At 37.4% G+C, this 25,400-nt stretch overlaps 1 protein-coding gene and 1 non-coding gene across 5 annotated transcripts in view; both read left to right on the plus strand.

Moving 5' to 3' along the window:
- Positions 1-25,400, plus strand: part of PARD3B (par-3 family cell polarity regulator beta) — a 980,882-nt gene that overhangs the window by 769,664 nt on the left and 185,818 nt on the right. For all 4 annotated transcript variants that reach the window (XM_038585495.1, XM_038585493.1, XM_038585496.1 and 1 more), the window contains one exon: positions 14,059-14,169. In XM_038585495.1, coding sequence (XP_038441423.1) covers positions 14,059-14,169 — 111 coding nt within the window. The remainder of the gene's footprint in view (positions 1-14,058; positions 14,170-25,400) is intronic.
- Positions 2,596-2,702, plus strand: LOC119867976. The gene has a single exon (XR_005385472.1). It is a non-coding gene; the product is annotated as a U6 spliceosomal RNA (small nuclear RNA).

Below are 25,400 nucleotides of genomic sequence, written 5' to 3' on the forward strand. Positions count from 1 at the left end.
GATATTATTGTTTAATCTTGGATATATTTTCTGTAGGGATGTTATATTGTTGGAGAATGAGATTATATCCATTTTTTAAAACTAGGGTAAAATCCTATGGGAAATCTAGTCCTATGAAAACAATTACTGTTTTTTTGCCTGGCCCCCTCTGAACAAAGGAAACCTCATTGATTGCTTGATGGCCCTTGAGTGACTGTCACTTTGGCCGAGCTCCTTCAATATAAAGTGCTCTGAGTTCTGGGGGGTACCCAGGATGTTCACCGTGCGGTTCAACGGATAAGCAGCAACTCTGTCTAACACGATAGATTATGCCTCATTTTGTAGTTGGTAACCTATCTTATGCATGGGCCCCAAGATTTAAAATTCAAGAAAAGCTAAGGAAAGGGACTTTTTAGACATTTAAAATATGAATGGAGACCCTGGCAGGCAGCACAGGTTTGAAAAATTGTGCAAGACTTGTGACTTTTGGGCCCTAGAAAAGTCAAAGTATTATGTAGAATTTCACTTGAGACATTCAGGATAGGTATATCTTTTCCCTCTCAGCCTATTCGTAGTTGAGAACCAATTCTGTTTTATGGCCTACTCTTCAGGGACGTATTGAATAAGAAGGGATATTAGTTAACTTTAAATCTAACATAAAAATATTGAAATCTGATCCCTTGTCTTACAAACTAAGTTAGGGCTCAGATTTTTTAAATTACCTCTTTTTCCAAAAGAACTCTTTTATGAAAGAGCACAGATGGAGGTATTATCATTTGGAATGCTGTTAAGGACAGGGTGAACTAATGACAAAGATGAGTAGTGTCAAAACTCTGGAGGGCCAAGCAACTGCCTCACGCCTATCTTTATTTGAAACCTAAGATTAAAGAGGCCATAATTTCTGAAACTCTGAAATTATAGGTCTAAGTATGAGATAGACATGTTGTTTTTAATAGATGACATCTTGCAGATTAATCACCCTTAATGACAGCTTTGGGTCTGAATTTCATTCTAGAACTTAGCCTGGTGTCTTTAAACAGGGTATTTGTACAACATGAAAGAACCAGTCATCATGGGATAGAATCCTAAGGTGACTCAGTGCCCCCTTGGCGCTGGGATAGCCAGGTGTTTATTACCTTTACTAGGTGAATAACTGTCTGTCCCCTGTTTGGTCTTGCTGTGGCAGTAGACATCCAGAGCTGTGGCTAGCTGATAGCTACCACACCTACATTAAGATAGTTTGGTGATTTCTGTGTTCATAGACATGGTGTATTCCAGTTTGGGAGCTTTATGGGAGGATAACATGTTTGTTATGAGGGACCATTGGGTCTCTCTTCTAGGATAGAGGCCATGAAGAAAAGAGACAATGATATATCCCTGAAATCCCTACTTCACCTTTAATTCAGCTCAGCAATACTTGTTGGACTTTTACTATGCCTCTGTCACTAAGAATGAATGGAGACCATATTTGACTAATTTATTTGGAACCCCAGCATGTACTAGATTTACAAAGTAGGTGCTCAGAAAGCATTTGTTGAATGAATGCATGTATGCTTAAATAAGGGAAACAAGTAAAGAGTCTTCCCTAACCCTTGAGGAGCAAACATGTAAGCAATGGTTAAAATAGTGCCCTACCCCAATAAAGTACTAATGTCAGCACAAGCCTTCTTCATCTCCAGACTCCTCTTTGAATCCACACTCCATTGCATCTCAGCTGAAGATACGTATGCTTACCCAAATTGATTTTGTTTAGTAAAAGTGGTATGCACATCAAAAAAACCCAACAAATATAAGTTCTAGTGAATTGAAACATCCTGGAAATTAACCTCCAGCAATTCTCCCTTATTCAGAATTGCTTTTTCTTCTACAGATAAAGAAGAAAAAGAAAAAAAAGCCCAAAGTTAAGAGAGCTTCTACCTTTTAAGAACAGTTTCAAACTTAGTATCATGTATTAAGAATCAATCTAATAACTCTTTTCTATTGTTTAAGGCTCTCTTACCAGTTCTATCGTGCATTAATTATTTTGCTTCTTTTGTATTTGCACAATAAATGCTTGACAAAAAAAGCCACATAATGTAAGATTTTTATGGCACAATGGAAAAGTTTCCCACCCCCAGGAAAAATAATTCTATGATGTTCTCATTGTCTCTTCAGCGAAGATTTTGTATATTAAAAAGAAGAAGAACATGAAATGAAAAAAAGAATAAAGCCCTAGTTATACTTTATGTGACATGCAGAAGGTTTAGAATATATAGAACATAAAAGAATATTACATGAGCTACAGAGGGATAAAGCTGTGTGTTCTTAATTTTAAATTTCAGATAAATATGATTTCAGCTTTGATCCTACATGGACTAATTCTTTTGTCACTCAACTAATTAATTCAGTATGCTAGAGAAAAGATGCTAATTTGAGCATCAAAGAAGTGATATTTTTTTTTGTTGTTGTTTAATCAGAGTTATAAAGATAAGTTTTCTCCCATTAGACTGGCTCTGGAACGCAATCATTTTATTCCTGTTTAGTGCAGATGAATTCCAGAGAAAACATTCCCTGTTACTCTTAACTTCTGAAGATGGAGCAGTAACATCCAGATTCCCTTTAAAATAGTCCTTTGTCGTGCTCGCTTCGGCAGCACATATACTAAAATTGGAACGATACAGAGAAGATTAGCATTGCCCCTGCGCAAGGATGACACGCAAATTCGTGGAGTGTTCCATATTTTTGAAAAAAAAAAATAGTCCTTTGTCTAGTCACTGTACCCAAAAAAAAAAAAAAAAGCCATTTCTAAACATTGTCCTTTCGTTCTTTACACATAATAAGTTAGGCACGATCATCAGTTCTTTTGATAAAGGACTGTATACAAAGTACATGTAAGTTAATCTGTGCTATTGGAATATAAATTGTATTTGACATTCTATTTAGAGACTATAGATGAGGTCTCCAGTTTCCATAGAACTGGATTTAATTTCATTGACATGAATCAGTTTTTCCCTTCCCAGGCAGTTTGCTAAAATGACCTCACTTGTCAGTGAATGAATCTCAGAGCTGTTTCCTATGGAGGGACATTTCCTTCTGCAGGATGAATCTGTGGTCATTATAGAGTGAGCCCTGGCAGATTGAGCATGGGAAGGCCATGGGTGTTAGGAAACTTCCCACAGTTGGTAGAGAAAAAGTTTACACATGTGGTGTGATTTGGTCTCAGAACACACCTTTCCTTAGGCCCAGGTTTCCGGGACAAAGGAGGTCGAGAAAAGGGAAGACACAGATGCAGGGAGCACACAGATGAGAAGTCTAGATTCCAGCCATGTGCTGTTTGAGTCAGCATTAGGGTCTTACAGACAAGCCATCAGTTGTCTATGCACGCAAACTGCCTTCAGAGATGCTCAGAGATCCACTTAAAAGTAATAAAAATAAAAAGGAAGAAGCCACATATTCTGCTGCTTTGAAATAAGTAAACATTTAATAAAAAGAAAAGCCTTTCTAACTATTATGAAAACATAAAAATGCAAAAAGCTCTATTTCTTTAATGCTCCTGTTAAATATATTTCCCGGAAATCATAAGCATTTAGTCTGAGTCACTAAGGCTCTTGCCTACAATGTCTTAAAGCCAGTGAGAGCGTATGAAAGCAATTAATCAAAGTTCACTGTGCTCCTGAAGAGTATTTCTTCTTCTGGAAAGCAGAAGGATAGAATAACTTAAAACCCAGTGTGGTCGTGACAGTTAATAAGCTTTTTATAGTCCCTGTGTGGATCTGAAAATCATACCTTATTAGTATCTTTATCTTTCTTGCTCACTCATTCACGCTTATTTTCGTTTAATTTTAATTTCTGGCCTCTTTTTCATATTTCTTCTTCTTTCTCCTAACAGAGTGTTGCTTTAATAACCTCAGAGTAGAGTTTTCATTTGCTACAAAAATGCTCAGCAAAAGTGAACTGTCCAGTGGCTCCCAAATCCCTTAACTGATTCTTGCAAGTCAGTCTTCCAGATGTTGTTTTTACTTGTTTGTTTGTTTGTTTGTTTTTTGGAAGACGGGTTATTAGTGGTATACATTTTGCTTTACTTTGCTTTCTGGACCCGTTAGAATTATTTATAATATATTCAGTACTTCCAAATCTATTGTGTTTCCTAGCTCCTCAGACTGGGAAAGCAAATTAGCTCAAGGATTCCCAGCAGCTGAATTCAGAGCCAGAGAGCTGCTTAAGTCTCTACCCAGCAGATGTTTTATCCACTTAGGCAGAAATCTTAGAATGTTATAGGACCTCCCTGCTTTTCAATCCTAAAAACAAATATCAACACATTTGAGATCTGAAGGTTCCCTGCTTTGGAATGAAGAGTCTCCATGACCACCAATTTAGGAATCTCATCCTGGGAATGAGCAACAACCCGAAGGCAAGTAGCTGTTTAAGGATAGGTGGGAATGTTAGCCTCAAAGGAAGTAGTAAAGATATCAGTGGGATTAAACGTGTTTGTTGTTTTCATATGGCTTGTCTTCATCTTGGAAACATATAAACATACCCCAAATAAGTATCTAAATAAGATACCAGAAAGTAAAATTTTACTTAGAAATCATAAGAAAAGCCTCAACTGCTTGACCCAGTTAGTTAACAAGAAAGATTTTTAATACTGAGTTTTTCTTCAGTTACTAAACCATCAACTCACTCAGCTTCCCCTTGTGAACACATCCTATAAAGCAAATCTCTATTTCCCTCTGCATGCCATGGAGTGGGCTTATAGAGTTTAAATTACAACCCTTCTGTTATGGAAAGTATACTGAGTTTTTAGCACTCCCCCTCCCTCCTGAAAAATCACAGGCATTAGCCTGGTAATCAAATATACTGTAGAATGCTAAAAATAAAAGTAGAATATTTTTTTCTAATCCACATTAACAACAAACACAAATCTGTTCATTATTCTCTCAATAATATTAACATAAAAATAAGCAATGCCCTTAGGTACCCAAAAAGGGGGTGGGGGGACTCTCTAATTGGTCAATTTTCATTGAATTTTTATCAGATTCATTAACTCTCAAGTACAATGGAAACCATCTCAGGTAAACAAGTAAAGACCTTTGTGACATACATTTTAGAGAGAAGCAATAGCCAAAGTGCACAAAACCATATGAGATTCAATACATGGAAGTAAATTTCATCAGCATATGCATATGCTAATTTAGAGCCCAACTTAGAATGCATCAGACACCAGAAACCTTTTATGGGTGAGTTTCAAAGTAAACTATGGAAATATAGTCAAAGGTCTGTGGCATTCTCTGCCCCCATATTTTGCTTGAGCTATTTCAAAGTGTATAATTTACAAAATGACAAGATAGTATCCTAGCTTATAAGTCAGCTGGTTACAGGGAGAATGAACCATTATCAGAGTCCAGAGCATATTTTGACTATGAAGTTGGTGCATTTTCTTTTTTTGTTGTTTTTTTGTTGTTGTTCTTTTTGAAGTTGGTGCATGTTCATGTCTGACACCATTTGGTAGATATTCTGAGTGTAATAATAATTACTGGATTTTGTAGCCTTTCCCAAATGCATCACTGACACCCACAGATATTTCTGGATTGCAGAAGGAAGAAATACATTCTGTGTCACACTTGCAGCTCTCCTTGGTTCAGAGCTCACCATTAATTTAAAATAAGAGTGTTTGAACTTTTTCCTTGCTGGATTTTTTAGTCCTCGTAAGCCTTCACTCATGATTGCTTTCATACAGTGTGTGCACTAAATGGAAGAAGAGCAGATACTAACAGCTGCATAAACTGCCCAGTAGGATCTAGGCAGAAAACCGTAGACAGGCAATACTTAGCAGAATGAAGAACTGAATTAAATGAGAGACTAGACATGAACAAAGGTAGAGATAGAGCTATACATGTTGTGAATTGGGATCATTTATCAAGGTGTGTGGGAATCTGGGACGGATTCGAAAGTCATCATTACCTAGAAAACTCAAGGAAAGAAATAGAAACAAAAGAAAAACAAACAGAATTTACTGAGAAATTAAGGGATAACTACAAAGAATTATATTAAAATCTCTATCATGTAGAAAACAATAAGATGCTGGAAGCTTGTTTGTTTAGTTAATTGGATTGAGGAGTTAGATATTTACCTAACAATTGATGGTGCTAATGGTTACATTCCATGTGAATAATCCATGTGATGTGTCATGGGAGCTCAGTAAATGAATGAATGATTGAATGAATGAATGGATGGATGGATGGATGGATGGATGGATGGATAAATGAACCATTATTAAATTCTACTTCCCCACGTGGCCTTTCAGGGCCTCCCTACCTAGGCAAAATTGCAACATAAGAGGTCTGATTTGGGTATTTTTCTATAACCCTTTCTGAGATTCTTTTTTTTTTTTTTCCTGAGATTCGTTTCTGCCTTGTATAGTCTATTTATTTTGATTTCTCAGTTTGTACTAAGAAGTCTCATTTTAAGGATAGAAACCATTTCTCTTGTTGCATCATACTAATAAACTAATTACCTGGGAGCTCCTCCACTGTCTATCCATCAATTCTATAAGTGAACTAGTTACTTCTTCTAGAAGCTGCTTTACTTAAGTCTCCTCCTATCTAAGGCCAGTCTCTGGAGGTTCTCTATATATCCCTGTCTTCTTCTCTTGTCTCTCTGGAGGTTCTCTATTATCCCTCTCCTCTTCTCTTGTCAAGAACTTTGTTCTCCTATATGAGTGTTCACAGCATTCTTCACAAGAGCCAAAAGATGAACACAGCCCAAAAGTCCATCAACAGATGAATGGGTAAACAAATATGGTATGTATGTACCAGGGAATGTTATTCAGCCTTAAAAAAAAGGAAATCCTGATGCATGCTGTAGCACGGATGAACCCTGAAGACATGGTGCTAAGTGAAATGAGCCAAACACCAAAGAACAAATATTGTATGATTCCATTTATATGAAGTAACTAGAATAGTCAAATTCATAGAGACAGAAAGTAGAATAGTGGTTGCCAGGGACTGGGAGAGGGAGAAATGGGGAGCTGCTCTTTAGTGGGTACCTGGAGACAAGTGGTAGTTGATGGTTGCACAACATTGTGACTGTACTTAATGCCACTGACTATACTTAATGCCACTGAACTGTCTATTTAATAATGATTAAAATGATATACCTTGTTATGAATATTTTCACACACTAAAAAAAACAAAATAGCTGTTTTCTCCTCTCTCTTCCATTTCCAACCTCTTACACTCTGACATATCTTCCTATCACCAAACAAAAGTCCTCTAGTATCAGCCAAATTGAAAATCTCCTTTTTCAACATTCCGACCCAACCTTCAGCAATCACCCTTCCAGCCAAAGTCTTTGAAGCAGTTGGACACACACAGATACACATTTTCACACTTACCTACCATTCACTCTTGAGATCACTGTCACCTGGCCTCTGCTCATGCCACTCCCGTGAACCATGCCCACATAATGAATGGCTCTAAAGTGCCAAATCCAGTGAACTCTGGAGTCCTGACCTCAGTGAACTTCTCAAGGGCATTTTCCTCTAGTGTTCCTGGCACCTTTACAGCGCCCTTCTTGTGGGTCTCTTATACTGCACTCTCCTGATTTTCTTCATCTCTCGAGCTGTTCTTTTTCTGTCACTTATATACATGGCCTCCCCATCTCTCTCTCTGGCCTTCAAATATTACAGTTCCTTAGGACTCTGTCCTCATCCCTAGTCCATGTTTTTGAATTTCCCAAAGATATACTAAAATAACCATGTTGAAAAGTCAACTTTCAGTCCCTTGTCCCTGACCCACCATTTTCAAACCGCTGTCTTCACTTCTCCAGTCTAGGCCATCTTTGTCTTTCACCCACACTCCTGTGGCACTCACCGACTGGCTTTACTGTCTTTTTTTTTTTTTTTTAAGATTTTATTTTTTTATTCATAGAGACACACAGAGAGAGAGAGAGAGAGACAGACACAGGTAGAGGGAGAAGAAGGCGCATTCAGGGAGCCTGACGCATGACTCGATCCTGAGTCTCCAGGATCAAACCCTGGGCTGCAGGCTGTGCTAAACCACCGCACCACCAGGGCTGCCCTGGCTTTACTGTCTTAATTTGTTGCTTTTTACTTAAGCAACCAGGATGATCTTTTAAAATGTGTATCACAGGGGTGCCTAGATGGCTCAGTGGTTGAGGGTCTGCCTTTGGCTTGGGGCCTGATCCTGGGGTCCCACATTGGGCTCCCCCCAGGAGCCTACTTCTCTCTCTGCCTATGTCTCTGTCTCTGTCTCTGTGTCTCTCATGAATAAATAAATAAAATCTTTTTTAAAATGTGCATCACATTGTATCACTTCTGCTTAGAATGACTTGCTTATGCCCGTTTCTCCTCTATTGACTCTAAATTTACCATTCCTTATCTAGTTTCTCTGTCCCTTGATTTACTAAAATAGGACCTTATGCCACTGTTAGGCTCAACTCCAGATCTCTCTTACACTTGCACTATGGGTTCCTTGCCCTGCTTTCCATCCTAATCCTGTGTGTTCTTCTGGTCTCCTTATCAAACTACTCTGGCCTTCTTTTACCACTTGGAATGTGCCAGATCTTCCCTATGTCATGAAGTGCTGTGTATGCTTATCTTCCTCCCATAAGGCTTATCTCCCATCTCTCCTTGTCTGGAGGCTCTTACCTATGCAGTCTCAGTGTAAATGTCATTTCCTCACTGAAGACTTCCCCAACCAATCAATCTCCTATTATAGTCTCCTAAACCCTTCATAGCATTTTTTTTTACAATTTATAATCGCATATTTGTATTTGTTTGATGCCCACCTCCTCCATTAGAATATAAATTCCATAGGGGTATTGTCTGGATTTGCATCCCAACTCTACATCCATATATACTAAGGTGCTTATGACAATGACCACCACAGAATAGATGCCTAATAAATATTTTTTAAACAAATGCATGAATGGAAGAAGAAAGGGGAACAGAAAGAAAACTAGTTTTCCATAAAGCTGTTTCATGTAGCCTTTCTGTAGAAATGAACAGGGACAGGTGTTTTAAGCAAAACTTATAATTCATGAAAATCTAAATTTACATAAAGGGTATGTTGAAAGGTGATTTTTCCACTTTACAAAAAGATCCATCATAAGAGTCTTTAAACAGTCTTCCCAGGTACATGGAAAGCAAGATTTTATTGATTCAAACCATATGTTTGCACTGAATTCTTTAGGAAAATATCTTTTATATAAAGCAAGGTTGACCTACAAGCAATTTCCTTAAGGCACCTAGCCCAGAATGGCCAACTCTCAAATTTCCTAGGTAATAGATAATGGGAGGCCTGGAATGCAGGGGATATTTGAAACCATAGAATGCAAAGCAATAATTTCAGCCATTTAGAGTTCTTGTGACTTTTCTCACAAAAATAACTAACTAATGGAGAGATGAATTAATGTTCTTGAACCTCCCCAACTCTTCTTTCTGTATGTCCATGAAAGTAAAAAAGGCTGGGAAGTGACCCCCAGATAGGCTGACATAAGACGGGACACCAGGCTTATATAATTCACCAAACTGATGCTTTTTTCCCAACTCCCCACACCCTCCCACCACCGCCACTGATAATTAAGTTGTCTGATTGCAAAACTGGAAAAAAGAATTTGGTGTGTTAATAAATAAAAGCAATTAACTTCTCTGGGTCTCAATGTCCTCGTCTTAACAATGTGGGAGTCCTTTTGAAGATTATTGTTTTATAATTCTGTTCTTGAACCTACCCAAACTTTACAAAATAAGATAATTTATGACTGTTCTCTGTCTAATGAAATAAATTTCACAGCTATTTCTGCCTTCTTCTTGGAAACTTTAATAAATGATCATGGAGTTTAAATCAAAACATTTATATTATTTGTAGAATTGGTTGGTTTGACTATTGATGGTTCTTGCTAAGAAGAAAATGCTTTGCAGAATTTACTTACAACTACCTTTATCAGACTTTTTCCACTATGATAAAAACACAGTAAGCTGTTTTTGAGCTGCAGTACAAGTGAGTTATTTTAGCAACAGGAAGAAAAAACAATTCACTGGTTGTGGTAATAAAGATCAGGGTAGACTCAGGAATAGGTTAGTTTTCCCTTCAAAAACAAGACTTCTTTCATCTCAGATAATCCAAACCTTCAAATTTAGAAGAAATATTTGGGACATAGAAGAAAAACATGCTTAATGTCTATGGAATTTTGGGCAATATTTTTGCCCTCATCAACTTCTTGAAGCATTATTCTATCCTCACTCCTCACAATTTTGATTTTTTTGGCCCAGTTTTACTGTATTTGATGACATTTTGAGGGAAAGCTATTTCTCTAAGTGATGTACAAAGATATTAACTTCTCACATAAAGAAATTTAGACTCTTCTACATGGGTCTGAAAAGCTGAAGAATGTACATATGAAAAAACACATTATTTATATATCTCCTGCTTTGTAAGTTAAGGAGAGATCTTAAATATGTCAACAAATCTGAGTTATATTAGGAAGTTAGTGATCTTATATCTTGTCTGTATTTTTTCCTTAGTCTATAAATGACACTAGGTCATTTCTTCAGTGGGAAAGAAGAATTGATTAAGAAATAGAAGGGGGACCAGGAAAAAAAGGTCTGGGGGGTGATAGAGTGAAAATTCATAGTTGATCCACCAGAATCCCCAAACAAGACTGGATACAGCAAGAATTACAGTGGAAGCAAAGGCAGATGGCGAGATGGCAATGGGGAAAGAGAAAGTTCATGAGCAAGAATTTACTAATTGAAATTACAAATTGAAAAATTTATAGAAGAGTCAAGACCAGGAGAGGCATCTGAGGAAAGCAGGGTGCTTTGAGCTCTAATAACAACAGAAATATGGGTATTAGCAATGAGAACTTCCATGCGTGATACCCACTGCTGCCACTTGATTGACAGCCTCTACTTTGGACTGAAACACAATCCTAAAAGACAAAATATTTACCAATTTTTACAAAATTCTGAAGAAGATGGGAGTTTCAGGTTTATGAGTCAGGTCTTCATGTGAGGATATTCTGACTCACTGTGTATGTTGGGAAGTTGGGGACAGAGATGGGGATCAGAGACAGGCAGTCAGCATGAGCATGTGTAGGGTCCTCAGTTTGGATGGATGGACAGACACATAGATAAATGGATACACAGATAATTACATAGGTAGAGTGAGCAAGCTATGTATGTATACATACATTTATATATACAGAAGTAACATTTACAGCTATTTAATAAGAAACAAAGGAAAATGGCATTTCCTGTAGTTTGACAAGAATCTTTAACGTAACTAAAGAATATGGATAATTTAATGATTTTTTCCTCATTATTAGGAGACATAAGTTACTTTCATTATGTGTTGATACCAAGACCATAGGAGATTACTTCTAAGGAAAATATCTGTTGGGGAAAATGCCTGTTATTTAAGAATGTGTCCTAGTATTAACCATAGCTTTATTATTGTTTCAAATGTGCACTTTTATTTTCCTAACACTGCTAAGGAAATGCAATGCTCTTTTAAAACATCATAATTGCAAAGAATCCTAGAGCATTGTTGGTCCGAAAGCAAACTGGTGCAGCCAATATGGAAAACAGCATGGAGGTTCCTCAAAAAAATTAAAAGTGGAACTACATCCAGATGGCCAACAGACACATGAAAAGATGCTCAACATCACTGACCGTCAGAGAACTACAAATCAAAACCACAATGAGGTATAACCTCATACCTGTCAAAATGGCTAAAATCAACAATACAATAAATAATAGGTGTTGGTGAGGATGTAGAGAGAAAGGAACTCTGTGCACTATTGAGAATGCATATTGGTGCAGCCATTGTAGAAAACAGGATAGAGTTTTCTCATAAAGTTAAAAATAGAACTACCCTACAATCCAGCAATTGCACTACTAGGTATTTACCCAAAAAACACAAAAATACTAATTCAAAGAGATACATGCACCCTGATATTTTTAGCAGCATTATCTACAATAGCCAAATTATGGAAACAAGCCCAAGTGTCCATTGACTGATGAATGGATAAAGAAGATGTGGTATATGGAATATTACTCAGCCATTAAAAAAGAATGAAATCTTGCCATTTGCAATGATGTGGATAGAACTAGAGGGTATTATGCTAAGCAAAATACATTACTCAGAGACAGACAAATACCATGTGATTTCACTCGTGGAATTTAAGAAAGAAAAAGAGAAAAGAAAGAGGAAGGCAAACTAAGAAACAGACTTAACTATAGAGAACAAAATGATGGTTAACAGAGGGGTGGGAGGGGAGAAGGGTGGGGGATGGGTGAAATATGTGTTGGGGATTAAGGAGAGCACTTGCTATGATGAGTACTGGCTGTTGTATGGAAGTGTTGAATCACTGTATGCTATACCTGAAACTAATATTCTACTATATGTTAACTAACTGGAATTTAAATAAAAACTATTAAAAAATGGAACTAACTTATGATCCAGCAATTCTACTTCTGGATATATATCCAAAGGCATTGAGTTCAGGATCCCCCAGAGATATCTCTACTCCCATGTTCATTAGAGCATTATTTATGATAGCCAAGATAGGAAACATTCTAATTGCCTATCAATAGATGAATGGATTAAGAAGATGCAGTGTGTGTGTGCGTGTGTGTGTGTAAACACATGCACAGATAACATGTATATATGCATATACATACACACATAGATGCATATATATGTATATACATATATGTACACTGTATATGTGCACATATATGTATGTATGTATATATATGTGTGTGTGTGTGTGTATATATATACATATACACTGTGCAGGCTGAAAAAGACAAATTCAGAGAAATAGTAGAGCAGTGGTTACCAGGCATTGGGGAGAGGGGGAAATGGGGAGATTTGGGTCAAAAGGCAAAAACTTCCAGTTATAAAACGAATAAGTTTCAGATCCAATGTACAGCATGGTGATTGTAGCTAATAAAAATCTATTCTATATTTGAGTGTTACTGAGATTAGATCTTAAATGCTCTCACTACAAAAAAACAATAGTGACTATGTGATGGGATGAAAGTGGTAGCTAATACTGTGGTAGGAATCATTTTGCAACTTAGAAATGTATCAAATCAACAGTGGTACACATTAAATTTACACAATGGGGATCCCTGGGTGGCGCAGCGGTTTGGCACCTGCCTTTGGCCCAGGGCGTGATCCTGGAGACCCAGGATCGAATCCCACATCAGGCTCGCGGTGTATGGAGCCTGCTTCTCCCTCTGCCTGTGTCTCTGCCTCTCTCTCTCTCTCTGTGACTATCATAAATAAATAAAAATTAAAAAAATAATAATAAAATAAATTTACACAATGTTGCATGTCCATCATACCTCAATAAAGCTGGAGGAAAAAAAAAAAAACCCAATGTATTATAATTGCCACTGTTCCCAGTTAGCTACAAATATCGCAGGCATGAGGAGTTCTGAGAGCATACTGACCCTAGGCTGATTTAGGATGATGGGGCTACCTGAGAGAGTATATGTTGTGTGAAGGAGACAGGGCTCTGAAGGAGACACCGCAAATTCTAATCCCAGCCCTTCCCTGAATTGGTTTGGGTAAGCAAGGACAAAAGCCTCATGTGTAAAGTGAGAGTAGTAAACTAAGTGTTTGATGAAGTCCCTTGAAGCACCATCATTATCTAGTCTCATGAGTTTAACTTTAAATGTCAATGCCACTTGCAGCTCTGGAGGCCTATTTAGGAGTTCAGTCAGTTTTTAGTCATATATTAATGATAACCTTTCAGTTCTTTCATTTCTAGTGAATTAATGGTTTGAGATTTTTACTCTTTAACCACATGACTTTGTGCATGCTGCACATTCAGTATCTCAGTGGAAAGATGGAAGGTTAGAAGAAAGAGAGGAAAAGGAGGGGAATTTAGTGACTATTTTTTTTCCTCTTTCAATATCTTATTTTACTTCCATTTTACGCAAAATGATTTTGTACTACTTAGAATAAAGAATTATGGTTTGATGGTTCATCTTATAAATATTTTAAATTTACCACCAAAAGAACATGGTTATTGTTAACAATCATCTTCCCTTTCATATTCTTCTAGATTTGGAAAGAAGAAAGATGACAGGGGTGGCAAGGCTGAGCAGAAGGGTACTCTGAAGCATGGCGGCCTGAGGGAAGAAGAGCTGGAAAAAATGAAAGAAGAACGTGAAAGGTGAGCAGAAATGCTGAGCTACTGATTTTGTTTGGGCCTATGGCCTGTGTTTGTTTGGGTTATTGCATCAATCAACTGGAGAAATTTTATTTTAAGAAGCATAAAGTTTGACCAATATACAAGGAAAAGTACCTGATATAAATGGAACCTCCCTGTCTGAGGAATTTTTATTATATTTGGAGAAGAAATTAACTTTATGCTTTTATTATATTGGTATTTATAATTCCAAAATATGCTACCCCAGTTTTGACGATATCAGTGTATATTTTCCCTATGGTTTAAACAATAAGTTTCTTTTTTTTTTTTTTTTTAATGAAAAGGTCATTTTGATGTTGATGTTTAGAACTATCAAATTTCCATAGTCTGTTCCTAATTTCTGTCAAGCTGTTGTATGCCTTCTTAATTTTATTCTGCTAAATCCATTTGGGTGGTGTAATTTGAGAAGTGCATGTCCTTCATTTTTAAAAAGCCAGTGTCTTTTATTAGGCTATCAGCAAGTTGCAAAGTATGTCGCCCATCTGTTAAAGGGCCGGTTTCGTTTACTGAAATAATGACAGTTTGCAAGGGCTGAATTCTCCTGTTTGAGGAGCTTAATGTTCCATTTGGACAAGAGGCCCTTCACTTATCTTTGAGGTGAACTCTGGCACTTACCCCAAGTCGATGTGTAAATGTCTGATTTTGAAACATGTCATTGAATATTCATATTTCTCCTGAAAAATTCTTCACCTTCACAACCAAATGGATCTTGGAGAGAGACTGAGATTATGACAAAACTAGCATATAATTTTAAGTATTGATTCTGATTTTATCATGCACAAAGTCAGATTTGTCCAACTTGCCACTTGCTTATTAGTAACAATAGCCCTTGCAGTTTTTAAAGAGTCCATTCTTGTCCTTATTTTAATACTCCAGTAATACATACTAAGAAAATCCTACTCATTCATCCTGTTTTCTAGCACAGAGCAAGTTGAATAGCTACTGTTAACGTCTGACTGCTGTCTTGTAGTCTGTTCCCATTGAGAGGGCTGACTTGATCAATAGCAAGGAGAGAAACCCTACTTAGTCCTTTCTCATTTTAAAGACGTTGATCAGCTCTTGTTTCCAGGATCAGTGGAGCAGTTAAAAGGAAATCAAGTGTGTTACATTGTTGTTGACTATTATTCACCTGACAGAGCTGCCCCCCAAAACAGGGAAGATGAATTCTCCACTGTAGCCCACGATTCACTTATCCTGTAAAGTTAAATGTAATTCAGGCTGAGATTTTAATGCATCTATCAGCAAAGACATCTAGGTGTTGAGGCAACATCATAGATCTTTGCTGCTCCCCTAACTTCACTTACCCAGGCACCACATCCTTGCCTCATCTTCAGGAAACTGAGCTGTTTGACAGAAAGCAGACTGTATATTTTTTGTAGCTCAATACTTGCTTAGGGTTGGGAGGGTTTACTCTTAGTAGCTAGGGAACTGTGTGCCAGCTAGAAAATTGATAACCCATAAAATAAGGTGGGTTGTCTTTAAGCAAGAGTTCATTTCCTTTCTGGGGTTGCCTTAAGGAAGCAGGTGCCTGAGGGAGTTTTGTTCTTAAAAGCAAGGTTGTAAATTTACCTCAGCTGGTTATATAGGCTTCAGGTCCAATTTTCTTAAAATATGTCTGGTCAAAATATTGAAAGAACTGTGCTGTTAGCCTCCACTTAGGCCACTTCCCACACATGAACACGTAAAACACATCTGATATGGGTTTCTTAGAGACAAAGTTATCTCAATCATATGAGAGGGGAAGAAGTTGGAGGAGTTGATTTATGGTTAGGTCCTACAGAATTAATGACCAAGAGCATTTCAGCAGCTCAGGAGCAGAGGACCACAGCGGGTGGAGGTGGAGGCTCAACACTTGGCATTCCTCCCAACCCAAGAGTCCCATTTCTTGGCTCGCCATCATCTGTAGAAAACCAACTCACACCCCTTAGAGAAAGTGAGAGTATTACTCGTTGTGACATGGCCATGGAAATAAATAGAATAAAATAAGAAACAGTGTATAAAAGTTCACGAAGTTGTCTTTTTTTCTAATACCTTTAGAATTTGTTACTTTAAGGTGATTCAAACTGTCCTAATGCTTATTTGTTTCATTCTAGCTGTCACAGTTATAATAGTTTTCCATTAACATATCCCTTCTCCAAAGGATTTTTTTTTTTAATTTTATTTATGAGAGAAAGGGAGAGAGAGCCAGCATGCAGGGCAGAGGGAAGGGGAGAAACAGACTCCCCGCTGAGCAGGGAGCCCCATGCGGGCCTCAATCCCAGGACCCTGGGATCAATGATCTGAGTCAAAGGCAGACACTTAACCAACTGAGCCACCCAGACACCCCAAAGGATTTGAAATAATTAAATAAAATATATATTGTATGGTGCTAGAGCCAACTTGTATCAGCGTGTGAGAAGAATTTTGGGAGCTGGTTGTTAAACCACTGGGTAGCTTAAAGTTGGTCATGGTGGGAGTAATTTACACCATAGAAATTGGCAAATGCAATAAATTGGGTTTGTGTTTTTAAAAAGCCAGTTAATCAATATACCACTTAGGGGTTATACCAACCCTAGTATATCACCAAGAAAAAATTATCCAAAATAACGTTAAATAAAAAAATATTCATCTAAATAAAGCCATATGACTTCTTCTAGCTGTGTTTCTCAAAGTATAGTCCATAGACGACCTGCATCAAAATGAATCACATGGAGAGCTTGTTAAAAATAAGATTCTTGAGTCTCACATCAGACTTGCAGAATCAGAATCTTGGGAGTTGGAGCCCAGGAATCTGTATTTAATCGGCAAGCCCAGTGTGATTCTTCAGCATTCTAAAGTCTGAGAACCACTGACTTGAAGGGACAGGATTTGATTGGAACATTAAACTATCCTTATCCTATGAAAAATCACATAAAGATTTTTTTTCCCTTAGAGAATTGAATAAGCCAGTCTAAAAATATTGTCATCTTTCTCATTTGCCCTCTCTGAAGCATCCTATCTTACTGGCCTTTTTTTTTTTTTTTTTTTTTTTTTTTACCACAAGAGAGAAACCCTTGCCAGTGCTCACTCATCTAAGAGAATTTGGAATGCTTACTCCTGGTATCATCCATACACACAAAACTTACAAAAACAATAAGTTCATTAAGAAAATTTTGGAGACATGGGATGCCTGGATGGCTCAGCGGTTGAGTGTGTCTGCCTTTGACTCAGGGTGTGATCCTGGAATCCGGGATCAAGTTCCACATCGGGCTCCCTGCATAAGCCTGCTTCTCCCTCTGCCTATGTCTCTGCTTCTCTCTCTCTCTGTCTCTCATGAATAAATAAATAAAATCATTAAAAAAATTTTTGGAGACATAAAGAAGTATAAAGGAGATTGATATGATCATGCATAATTCCATAAATAATTGTTAATACTTTATGATCTTTTTACTATATATATTTTTTGAAACTTGATAGCCATGCTGCATATATCTCCCTTTTTCCACACCATTAAATTGTGAGCATTTCCCCATGTCATAATATTTTGAAAATATGCATATTTGAGGATCAATATACCATAACTTACTTATCTTCTATTGTCAAACATTTAGTCTGTTTGAATTTTTCACTCTTCCAAATAAGACTTTGATGAGCATCCAGATACAAAAGTCCTTATAGATGACCTCTAAAATCGCATAGTTTCTGTTTGAAGGTTCAATTTCCTCATAACTATTTTGCCTAAGGATTAATTTAACCTCAACTCTAAATTTTAGGATTATATTATTCATCTTCATTCCTCCCATTATTTTTCTTATAATATGCACCACATCTCATTTTAATGTACCTTCATATTTAATTCCTGATCAGGAATTGGTTTTAGTGCTATATATGAATAACTTTAGCATATAGCCATAGCAATAAAAAGTAAAAAAAAAAAAAAAAAAAAAAAGTCCATAGGAGTTGGAGTGAAGTATAAGGTTAAATTGGAGGAATACAGAGTCTAGAACAGTGGTTCTCAGGAGGAGACAATTTTGCTCCCAAAGAAACATTTGGCTGTATCTGGAGACATTTTGATTGTCACAACTCCGAAGGAAGAATGGGCACGTGAAAGGAATTGCTACCTCAATGTGCTGGGTAGAGGCCAGGAATGCAACCAAACATTCTACAATGCACAAGACAGTCCTGTCCCTTAACAATGAGTTGTCTTACTCAAACAGTCAGTAGTGTGTAGGCTGAAAACCCCTGTTCTGACTCTGGACTTCACAGACATTAGAATTTCCTTGTCTCATGATATCTGTGGATAACACAGAGAAATGTACACCAAGTGACATAACCCTAAAATTATTAGATATTTGAGGGACTGTAGCCAAAGATTGCTAATGAATATTTCATCAATATAAACTTGCAAGAAAAAAAAGTTTTTCTTCAAAACTTATTTTTAACTCTGGCCTGCTGAGCATTGGCATCAATGCTGTTGATCAGATTGTGAATGCCAAGAAGCTGCAGGGGTTGATAATGTGTTGATGACAGAATCATCTGGAACAATGGACTGAATCAAACATAGAGAAACTTAATAGGAATAAATGTAAAGTCTTGATTTTAGGTCCAAAAATGAACGGTACAAACACAGGATGTGGAACGTTTGACTTAATACCAAATATATAAAAAAATCGCCTGATGGTTTTAGTTGAGGGTAAGTTTAGCATGAGTCAACATGAGGATGTGCCTGCCAAAAACTTAATCCAGTCCTAGGCTACATTACTGGAAGTTCATGTGTAACATGAAGGAAGAAATAATAATCCCTGATTTACACTACTCAGATCACACTTGGAATATCCCATTGCCTCTCTCACACACACAGAATAGCAACAACTGAAGGACCTGGAAATATATAATCCGTAGAGGTAAGACTTAGATGATTTCACGTGACCAAAGAACTTCCACATAAAAGAGGAATTAAATGTATTTTATTACATCCATTCTGTTCTCTCTCTCTCTCTCTCTCTTTCTCTCTGTCTTTCTCTGCTTATTCATCCATTCATTTATTTTCTTGAAGATACTGATGGGGAGTCATTTTAAGAGAGGTAGTCTTCAACTTAATAGAAGGAAAAACATCCTAACAATTAGAGTGCCACATGAGAGTGAGCTTGTTGATACTGAAAAATGTCTAATAAGACGCTGATGATTACAATGAGAAAGGATTAATGCATGAGGAAAGTATTGGACTCGATCAGAGTTTCATGAACTTGAGTCATTGATATATTACCTTCATTGTCTTATTTATATTTATATATTCAAATAAGTAAAATATTATATAGAAGCAAAACCACATAAGTTAATGTAACTATCTACATTCAAACCCCATACCACCACCTAAAAATCATGTTGTGTATCATTAATGCTGCATTGTCCTTGGGTGATCTCTTCGGATTTTCCCAGATCTCAGGGTCTGAGAAATATTATAAATATGTTCAAGTATAGAAGCATTTACTTTGTGTTTTCTAGGGCAGCTTTCTTGAACGTGATACAGCATTGGTTCGTGGTAGTATATGCACTATTCTTACCTGAGTGGATAAGCCCAAGCTTCTTGCTCAAAATTGCGTGCAAGGATTTTCTTAGTCTCGTGTTTGATTTCCTGAGCTAAGCATGTGTCCTCTCCTGACACAAGTCAAACAGCCCATTGCAGCGAAGCCCTGTTTTAAATAAACTCATCATTTTGTTCATGCTTCAGTGAGATTGGCCATAATGAAACATTAGTTCCAAATGCCTATATCCATTGCTAGAAGGATGAATCCAATATTATATTCAAAGATTATTTCCCCTAGAATTTTTTAATCAAGTGAAATTAAATTAACATTTTCCAAACATTCTGATTATATAAATTAGTATGGTGAGCTGAAAGCAAGAGATTGTCCTAACAAATCAGTAAACGTATTTTTGGTGTTTAATGCTAAGACTTTACCTTACGTCTGTAACCGTCTCCAAAGTGTGAAATTAACCAGATTCTTGTACCTACAAAGAGCCTAAGTGTATGCATGTTGTACTTGTATTGTTAATACCTTCTCAAAAATCAAGTGAAGATTGGTTAAAGAAAAATTAGTGTCCCCCTCATTTATTTATGATTATTGTACTGAGGGGAAACGTCTCCATTGACACCAAAAGGCTGTCTCCCGTTGAAGTCCCATATTACTGACCCTGAAATGAAATTTCACTAAATGAAACTTCTTCCTAGAATGGGGGAGGGCGGATGTAGTTTAATAACATATGAGTTTTTGCTCTAAGGTCTTCTATTACTCTTAATACCATGTTAGAGTTTATTTTGCAAGGGAACTCATTTACTGTGTGAATGAAACGTTGTTTTTGTAGATCTTATTAGAATCTTAGCAGGATAAATGAGGAGATGAGGGGCAAAGAGGCAGCTTCCCCAGCTTCAGGATTGAGGAGCATGAAAACATATGGCTCTTGTTTTCAACAACTGGCCTGCATGGAATGCCTAAGTGAGAGTGGGGCTAAGATTTAGGCAGGCTGATTGGTTTCAGTGTCTGACTTGAGGGTTCTTAGTTTTCTTTCCTTCAGGAAGCCTTCCAAGAGCTGCAGAGGCTTCTCTCTTGCCTTATCAGCTGAGCTGCTTGTGGCCTGTTCCCTTAGTTTAAATCAATACATGTGTTTTTGATATTTGGTGAACCAAGATTTAATTATGCAGCTGCAAGTTCCCTACATAAACGAAATTCATCTTAGAGAAATAAAAACATTCAGAAACCATTTATAGTTTCAGAATACAAGTGGGTGAAAATCTATTCCCAACCTCTCAGCATTTTATTTAATTATGGGAGATTTTTATGTTACTGGAAATTGAAATGAAAACCAGAATAAGGCTAGCGTTTATCCAACATTTGTTCATCCTGAGAAATGAAGATGCTTACTGTATTCTAAGAAGGAAAAGGAAAGTAGGTTCTGAATTAATATTTTAGCTATAACCTACATAAATATGGCACTCCTAAATGCATAGAGCGACAAATGAATTGATAGGATTGTCATTATTGTATCCTAAAAAGAGTGCATATTAAAGAACCAGAAGGTTGTTTTCTTTAATTTGCCAAGAGACTCTCTATAATTAATTATTTACTGAACTTAAACTTTGGCACTATTTAAACTGTTGAAAACACCCATGTTTTGGCATGATTACATACAAATGATTAATTCAGCATGGTTTTACTCCTCACTGAATATCCCTGTCTTTTGCAGTAGAATTTGCTAGGTCCTGTGGTGTGGGCAAAATAAAATGTTGGAATGGTTCCCGGTCTTAATAGTCCCAATTTATTATTACCACTGAACCCTCGTCAGATCATGGACTGGATTAGATCCCAGTTTTTCAAAATGCCCCAATTTATGGCTCCCTTAGAATCCTGACAAAAATGTGTATTTGAATAAGGCTTTGGTTGGCTAAAAGAGATCCAGTTAATTACTTTTAGATTCTTATTAGATCATCACTGCATGGAAGTTATGAAAAATGTTAGTAGATGGTTGTTTCCCAGGACAAGGTCACATTCTCCTTTTAGGCCAACAGAAAGAAGCTGTCAGATTTTTGTTTTTTGTAGTACTAATCATCTCAGTGACTGAAAAGAGATTTGCCATATCCCAGTAATTACTATTGATGCTTGTGTTAGGGTAAAGATTAGCTCTTTTCCTAGAATAAGAATTAAAAACAGAGGGGTGGGGGGAAGGGGAGGAAGGCACACCTACCACTCCTCATGCAGGATCATTCTTTCAAGATTTACCTTTCCTTTAGAGGGATGCAGGAGTGAGACCTAGGGGAGATGCAGGTGGCTTTAATATCCATACATTTATTTGGTCTTTGTAACACTCATCTTCTCAGAATGCTTGTGGTCACCAGCAAAATTTGGCACATTACGATATTCTGATAGACAAGAGATAGGAACACCTATATCCTGATGCCATGCCAGCATTTTTTATGAGCCAAAATCCTTTTATGGAATTTGAATCAATGTTAGAAGTGCTGTATTAGCAACTACTTGTCAGCTGAGCTGGATTAATACATAAAATGAATCACTTGACTGGCATGCTTTCCAATAGTCATTCAGATAAACTTCTAAGATTAAAGTACACCAGCTCTTTAAAAAGGTGTTTTAAAAGGATACTCTTATATTCAAAGACCCTGGAGTGACATATTATATTATTGCATTCAATTGTGGTGCTGTTGAAATACATTCAGACAAGGAATTACACTAAACTCCCCACAGTGATCCCATAGAAAAGTTTAGAATGCCTAATCTGATAAACACTTGGAAAGATGCTCTAAATTCTGTTGATCTGGATGGTTGGCCTTAATATACACATAAAAATATATTCAACGTAATAATAATAAAAAATTGGTAACTCACTGAATTTATGCCAATCGGAGATATAGATATATTTAGTTTAATGGCAGTTCCATGCAGCAGAAGCAGAACTTGAGGAAAGCATTTTCTATGAAAGTTTTGCTGACTGTAACTAAGTGGAAGGCCATTTGGTGGCTAGAATTTAGGAAGGAGAGTCCCATTTCCTTCCATTCTATCAGTTGTTTTCATGGGGACGTTGCCTAACCCACTTAGAAGATATATTTAAAGTCCCTCTTTTTATCATTATGAAATGAAATGGTAATAGTGATACTTCAAGGCCTTGGTTTTATGCATTTTATTCAGATAGAATTCTTTTTAATTGCTCAGTTTTTTCAAAGAAAAACAATTGAATAAATAAAACTTAAGTGAATCCAGACTATTTACTGTGGACCAGTTTGGGGCTGGACAGTGTATAAGTAGAGTTAATTCTTTAAAAGCGCTCTGAAAAATGTGGACAAATTAAACCCATAAATCAAATAGCAGTTTCCAGAATTTCTAAAGTATCTCGTCTTTATTTCATATTTTGACATACGCTATGTTGTATCCTGCTTTGGAAAACATCCATGACAACACACCCACTCTGGAGCCCAAGATGAGTTATTGTTCACATAGGTTTGCAAACTATGCAAATAGAAAAGATATTCAACCTATTATCTTCCAGAATCTGCTTTTCCCCCCTTCACATTTTTTTTTAAAGATTTTTATTTATTCATTCATGAGAGACACACAGAGAGAGAGGCAGAGACACAGGCAGAGGGAGAAGCAGGCTCCATGCAGGGAGCCTGATGAGGGACTCGATCCCGGGTCTCCAGGATCACACCCTGGGCTGAAGGCGGCACTAAACCTCTAGGCCACTGGGGCTGCCCCCCTTCACATTTTTTTTATTTAGAAATCCTAACCTAGGTCTGTGATTTACAAACACCAAACTGAATGTGCTTTATCCAAATTTCCTGGGAAATGAAAAATGCGAACAGAAGAAATGTTTCTCATCATTCTAATAATGCATACGTTAGCCCCCTATAACAAGGAATTATTCAGCCCAAAATATGATTTTTGCCCAAGTTGAGAAGCCCTGCTTTAGATAAATAGTTAACTAGATAATATACATATATAGATATAGCTAGAAATATGCTTGTAGATACTCAGTATTGTGGTTGGGCTTGAGGATGTGTATTTTAAAACCATTTCTCAAGTGATTGTTGTTTATAGCTATGTTGGGGACCAACTGGCTTATGTGGTGGCCCAGGAGAGGTGTATGGCCAAGTGGAAAGATGATAAGACTCAGGGGTGGGTCTTTAACTGGGTTAAAGGCAGACTGCATGAACACACTGTCAAGCTACTTAACTGCTTCAAGCCTCTGTGTTCTCATCTGTTAAATGAGAAGTCTGTCTCTCAGACTTTTGTGAAAAGCAATATTTATGAGGTGAGCACCTGGTTGACTCTCGGTGCCCAGTGTTATTTTCTAACCCGCTCTGGGGATTCAAGACCCCAGATAATCCATGCAGTAACCTTTGGGGGCCCAGAGCACTCCGAGGCACACCATCTGTGAAAGTTGCTGATTTGGATACTGTCGTGATGAAGAAGGCCAACTTGAATTCAGACTTTGCCCAGCTGGGACTCACGCCAGATACTTCCATTCAAGAAGCTTCTCCTCATTTCTTATTGATCACCAGTTGGAAGTTGCTCTTCAAGCATAGTGAGCTTGGCATGAGATGGCAGCACAGGAGCGAGAGAGTACTGGCTGCAGCCAGGCCTTGGCAGCCATGGAAACAAATTCAGGGTGGAGAGACACAAATGGCATGGGTAACTGCCAGCCTCTCCAAGTCCACAGGGCACGTGATTGCAGAAAACACTTGTAACCACAGTCATTAAATTCGCAAAATCCTCACATTTGCATTTCTGTTATATGTATTACATTGAGGGGTGGGGCATAAGTCTGGTCTGCTAATATTCAGAACCCAGAAAACGAATGTGTCCCTTTCTTCCCTGTCCAGTCTCTCCCACCTGCCTGTCCTTGCTCTGTAATTTAATTACTTAATGACTTCACAGTACATATAAGTTGACTTCAGATTGATGTCCAAAGGAATCTGACCCTTTCCCAGGCGCAGACTCCTGCTTCCTTCTGTTTTGTGCCCTTTGTTTGATTTTAGTATTGAGAGTTAAAGAGGTTGAAGTCATTTGGGCGATGGCACAAAAGTTTGCTTTTCCAAGAGTCACTTAAAAAGAACCTTTAAAACACACACACACACAACAATAATAACAACTGGCTGTTTAGAATAGAAGCTGTAAGCATTCGTGTTCTTGGAGGAACTTAACACATAATAACCAGTGAAATCATGATTTCTTGAAGCTGAAATTAAGTGTAACAGGTTGGAGAAGGTGATTAATAATAATAGCTTTGATCATTCCTCTCTCCAAAACTTTCAGTGGCTCTCTATTGCCTACTGCATACAGTCCAAACCCCTTGGCTGATACCTGAATATAGACTAGTTTTCCAATCATAATTTTCTACTCCTGTCCCAGGTGCCCCGTATACTCAACCACTCTGGGATGTTTCTTCTTTTTGAGATGACCAGAGCTCTTTCCCATCTCTGTGTCATTCCTGATATCATCTCCCTTGTCCTTGTCTGCCCTCCCCCTGCCTCAGTTGGCCCAAATCAATGGAAAGTCAGTGAAACCTCTCTTCTTCCATTACACCTTCTCAAACTACCTGAGTCATATAAAAATTCTTCCACTCAATGGCTGGTGTTAAGTTACTTAATTTTGCTAATCTTCAGTTTTGTTGACTACAAAATGGCTACATAACCATTGCAGCATCATATTCTGCTGCAAAGCTTC

The sequence above is a fragment of the Canis lupus genome, chromosome 37 (assembly GCF_011100685.1).
Source record: "Canis lupus familiaris isolate Mischka breed German Shepherd chromosome 37, alternate assembly UU_Cfam_GSD_1.0, whole genome shotgun sequence".
NCBI classification, from domain to species: Eukaryota; Metazoa; Chordata; class Mammalia; order Carnivora; family Canidae; genus Canis; species Canis lupus.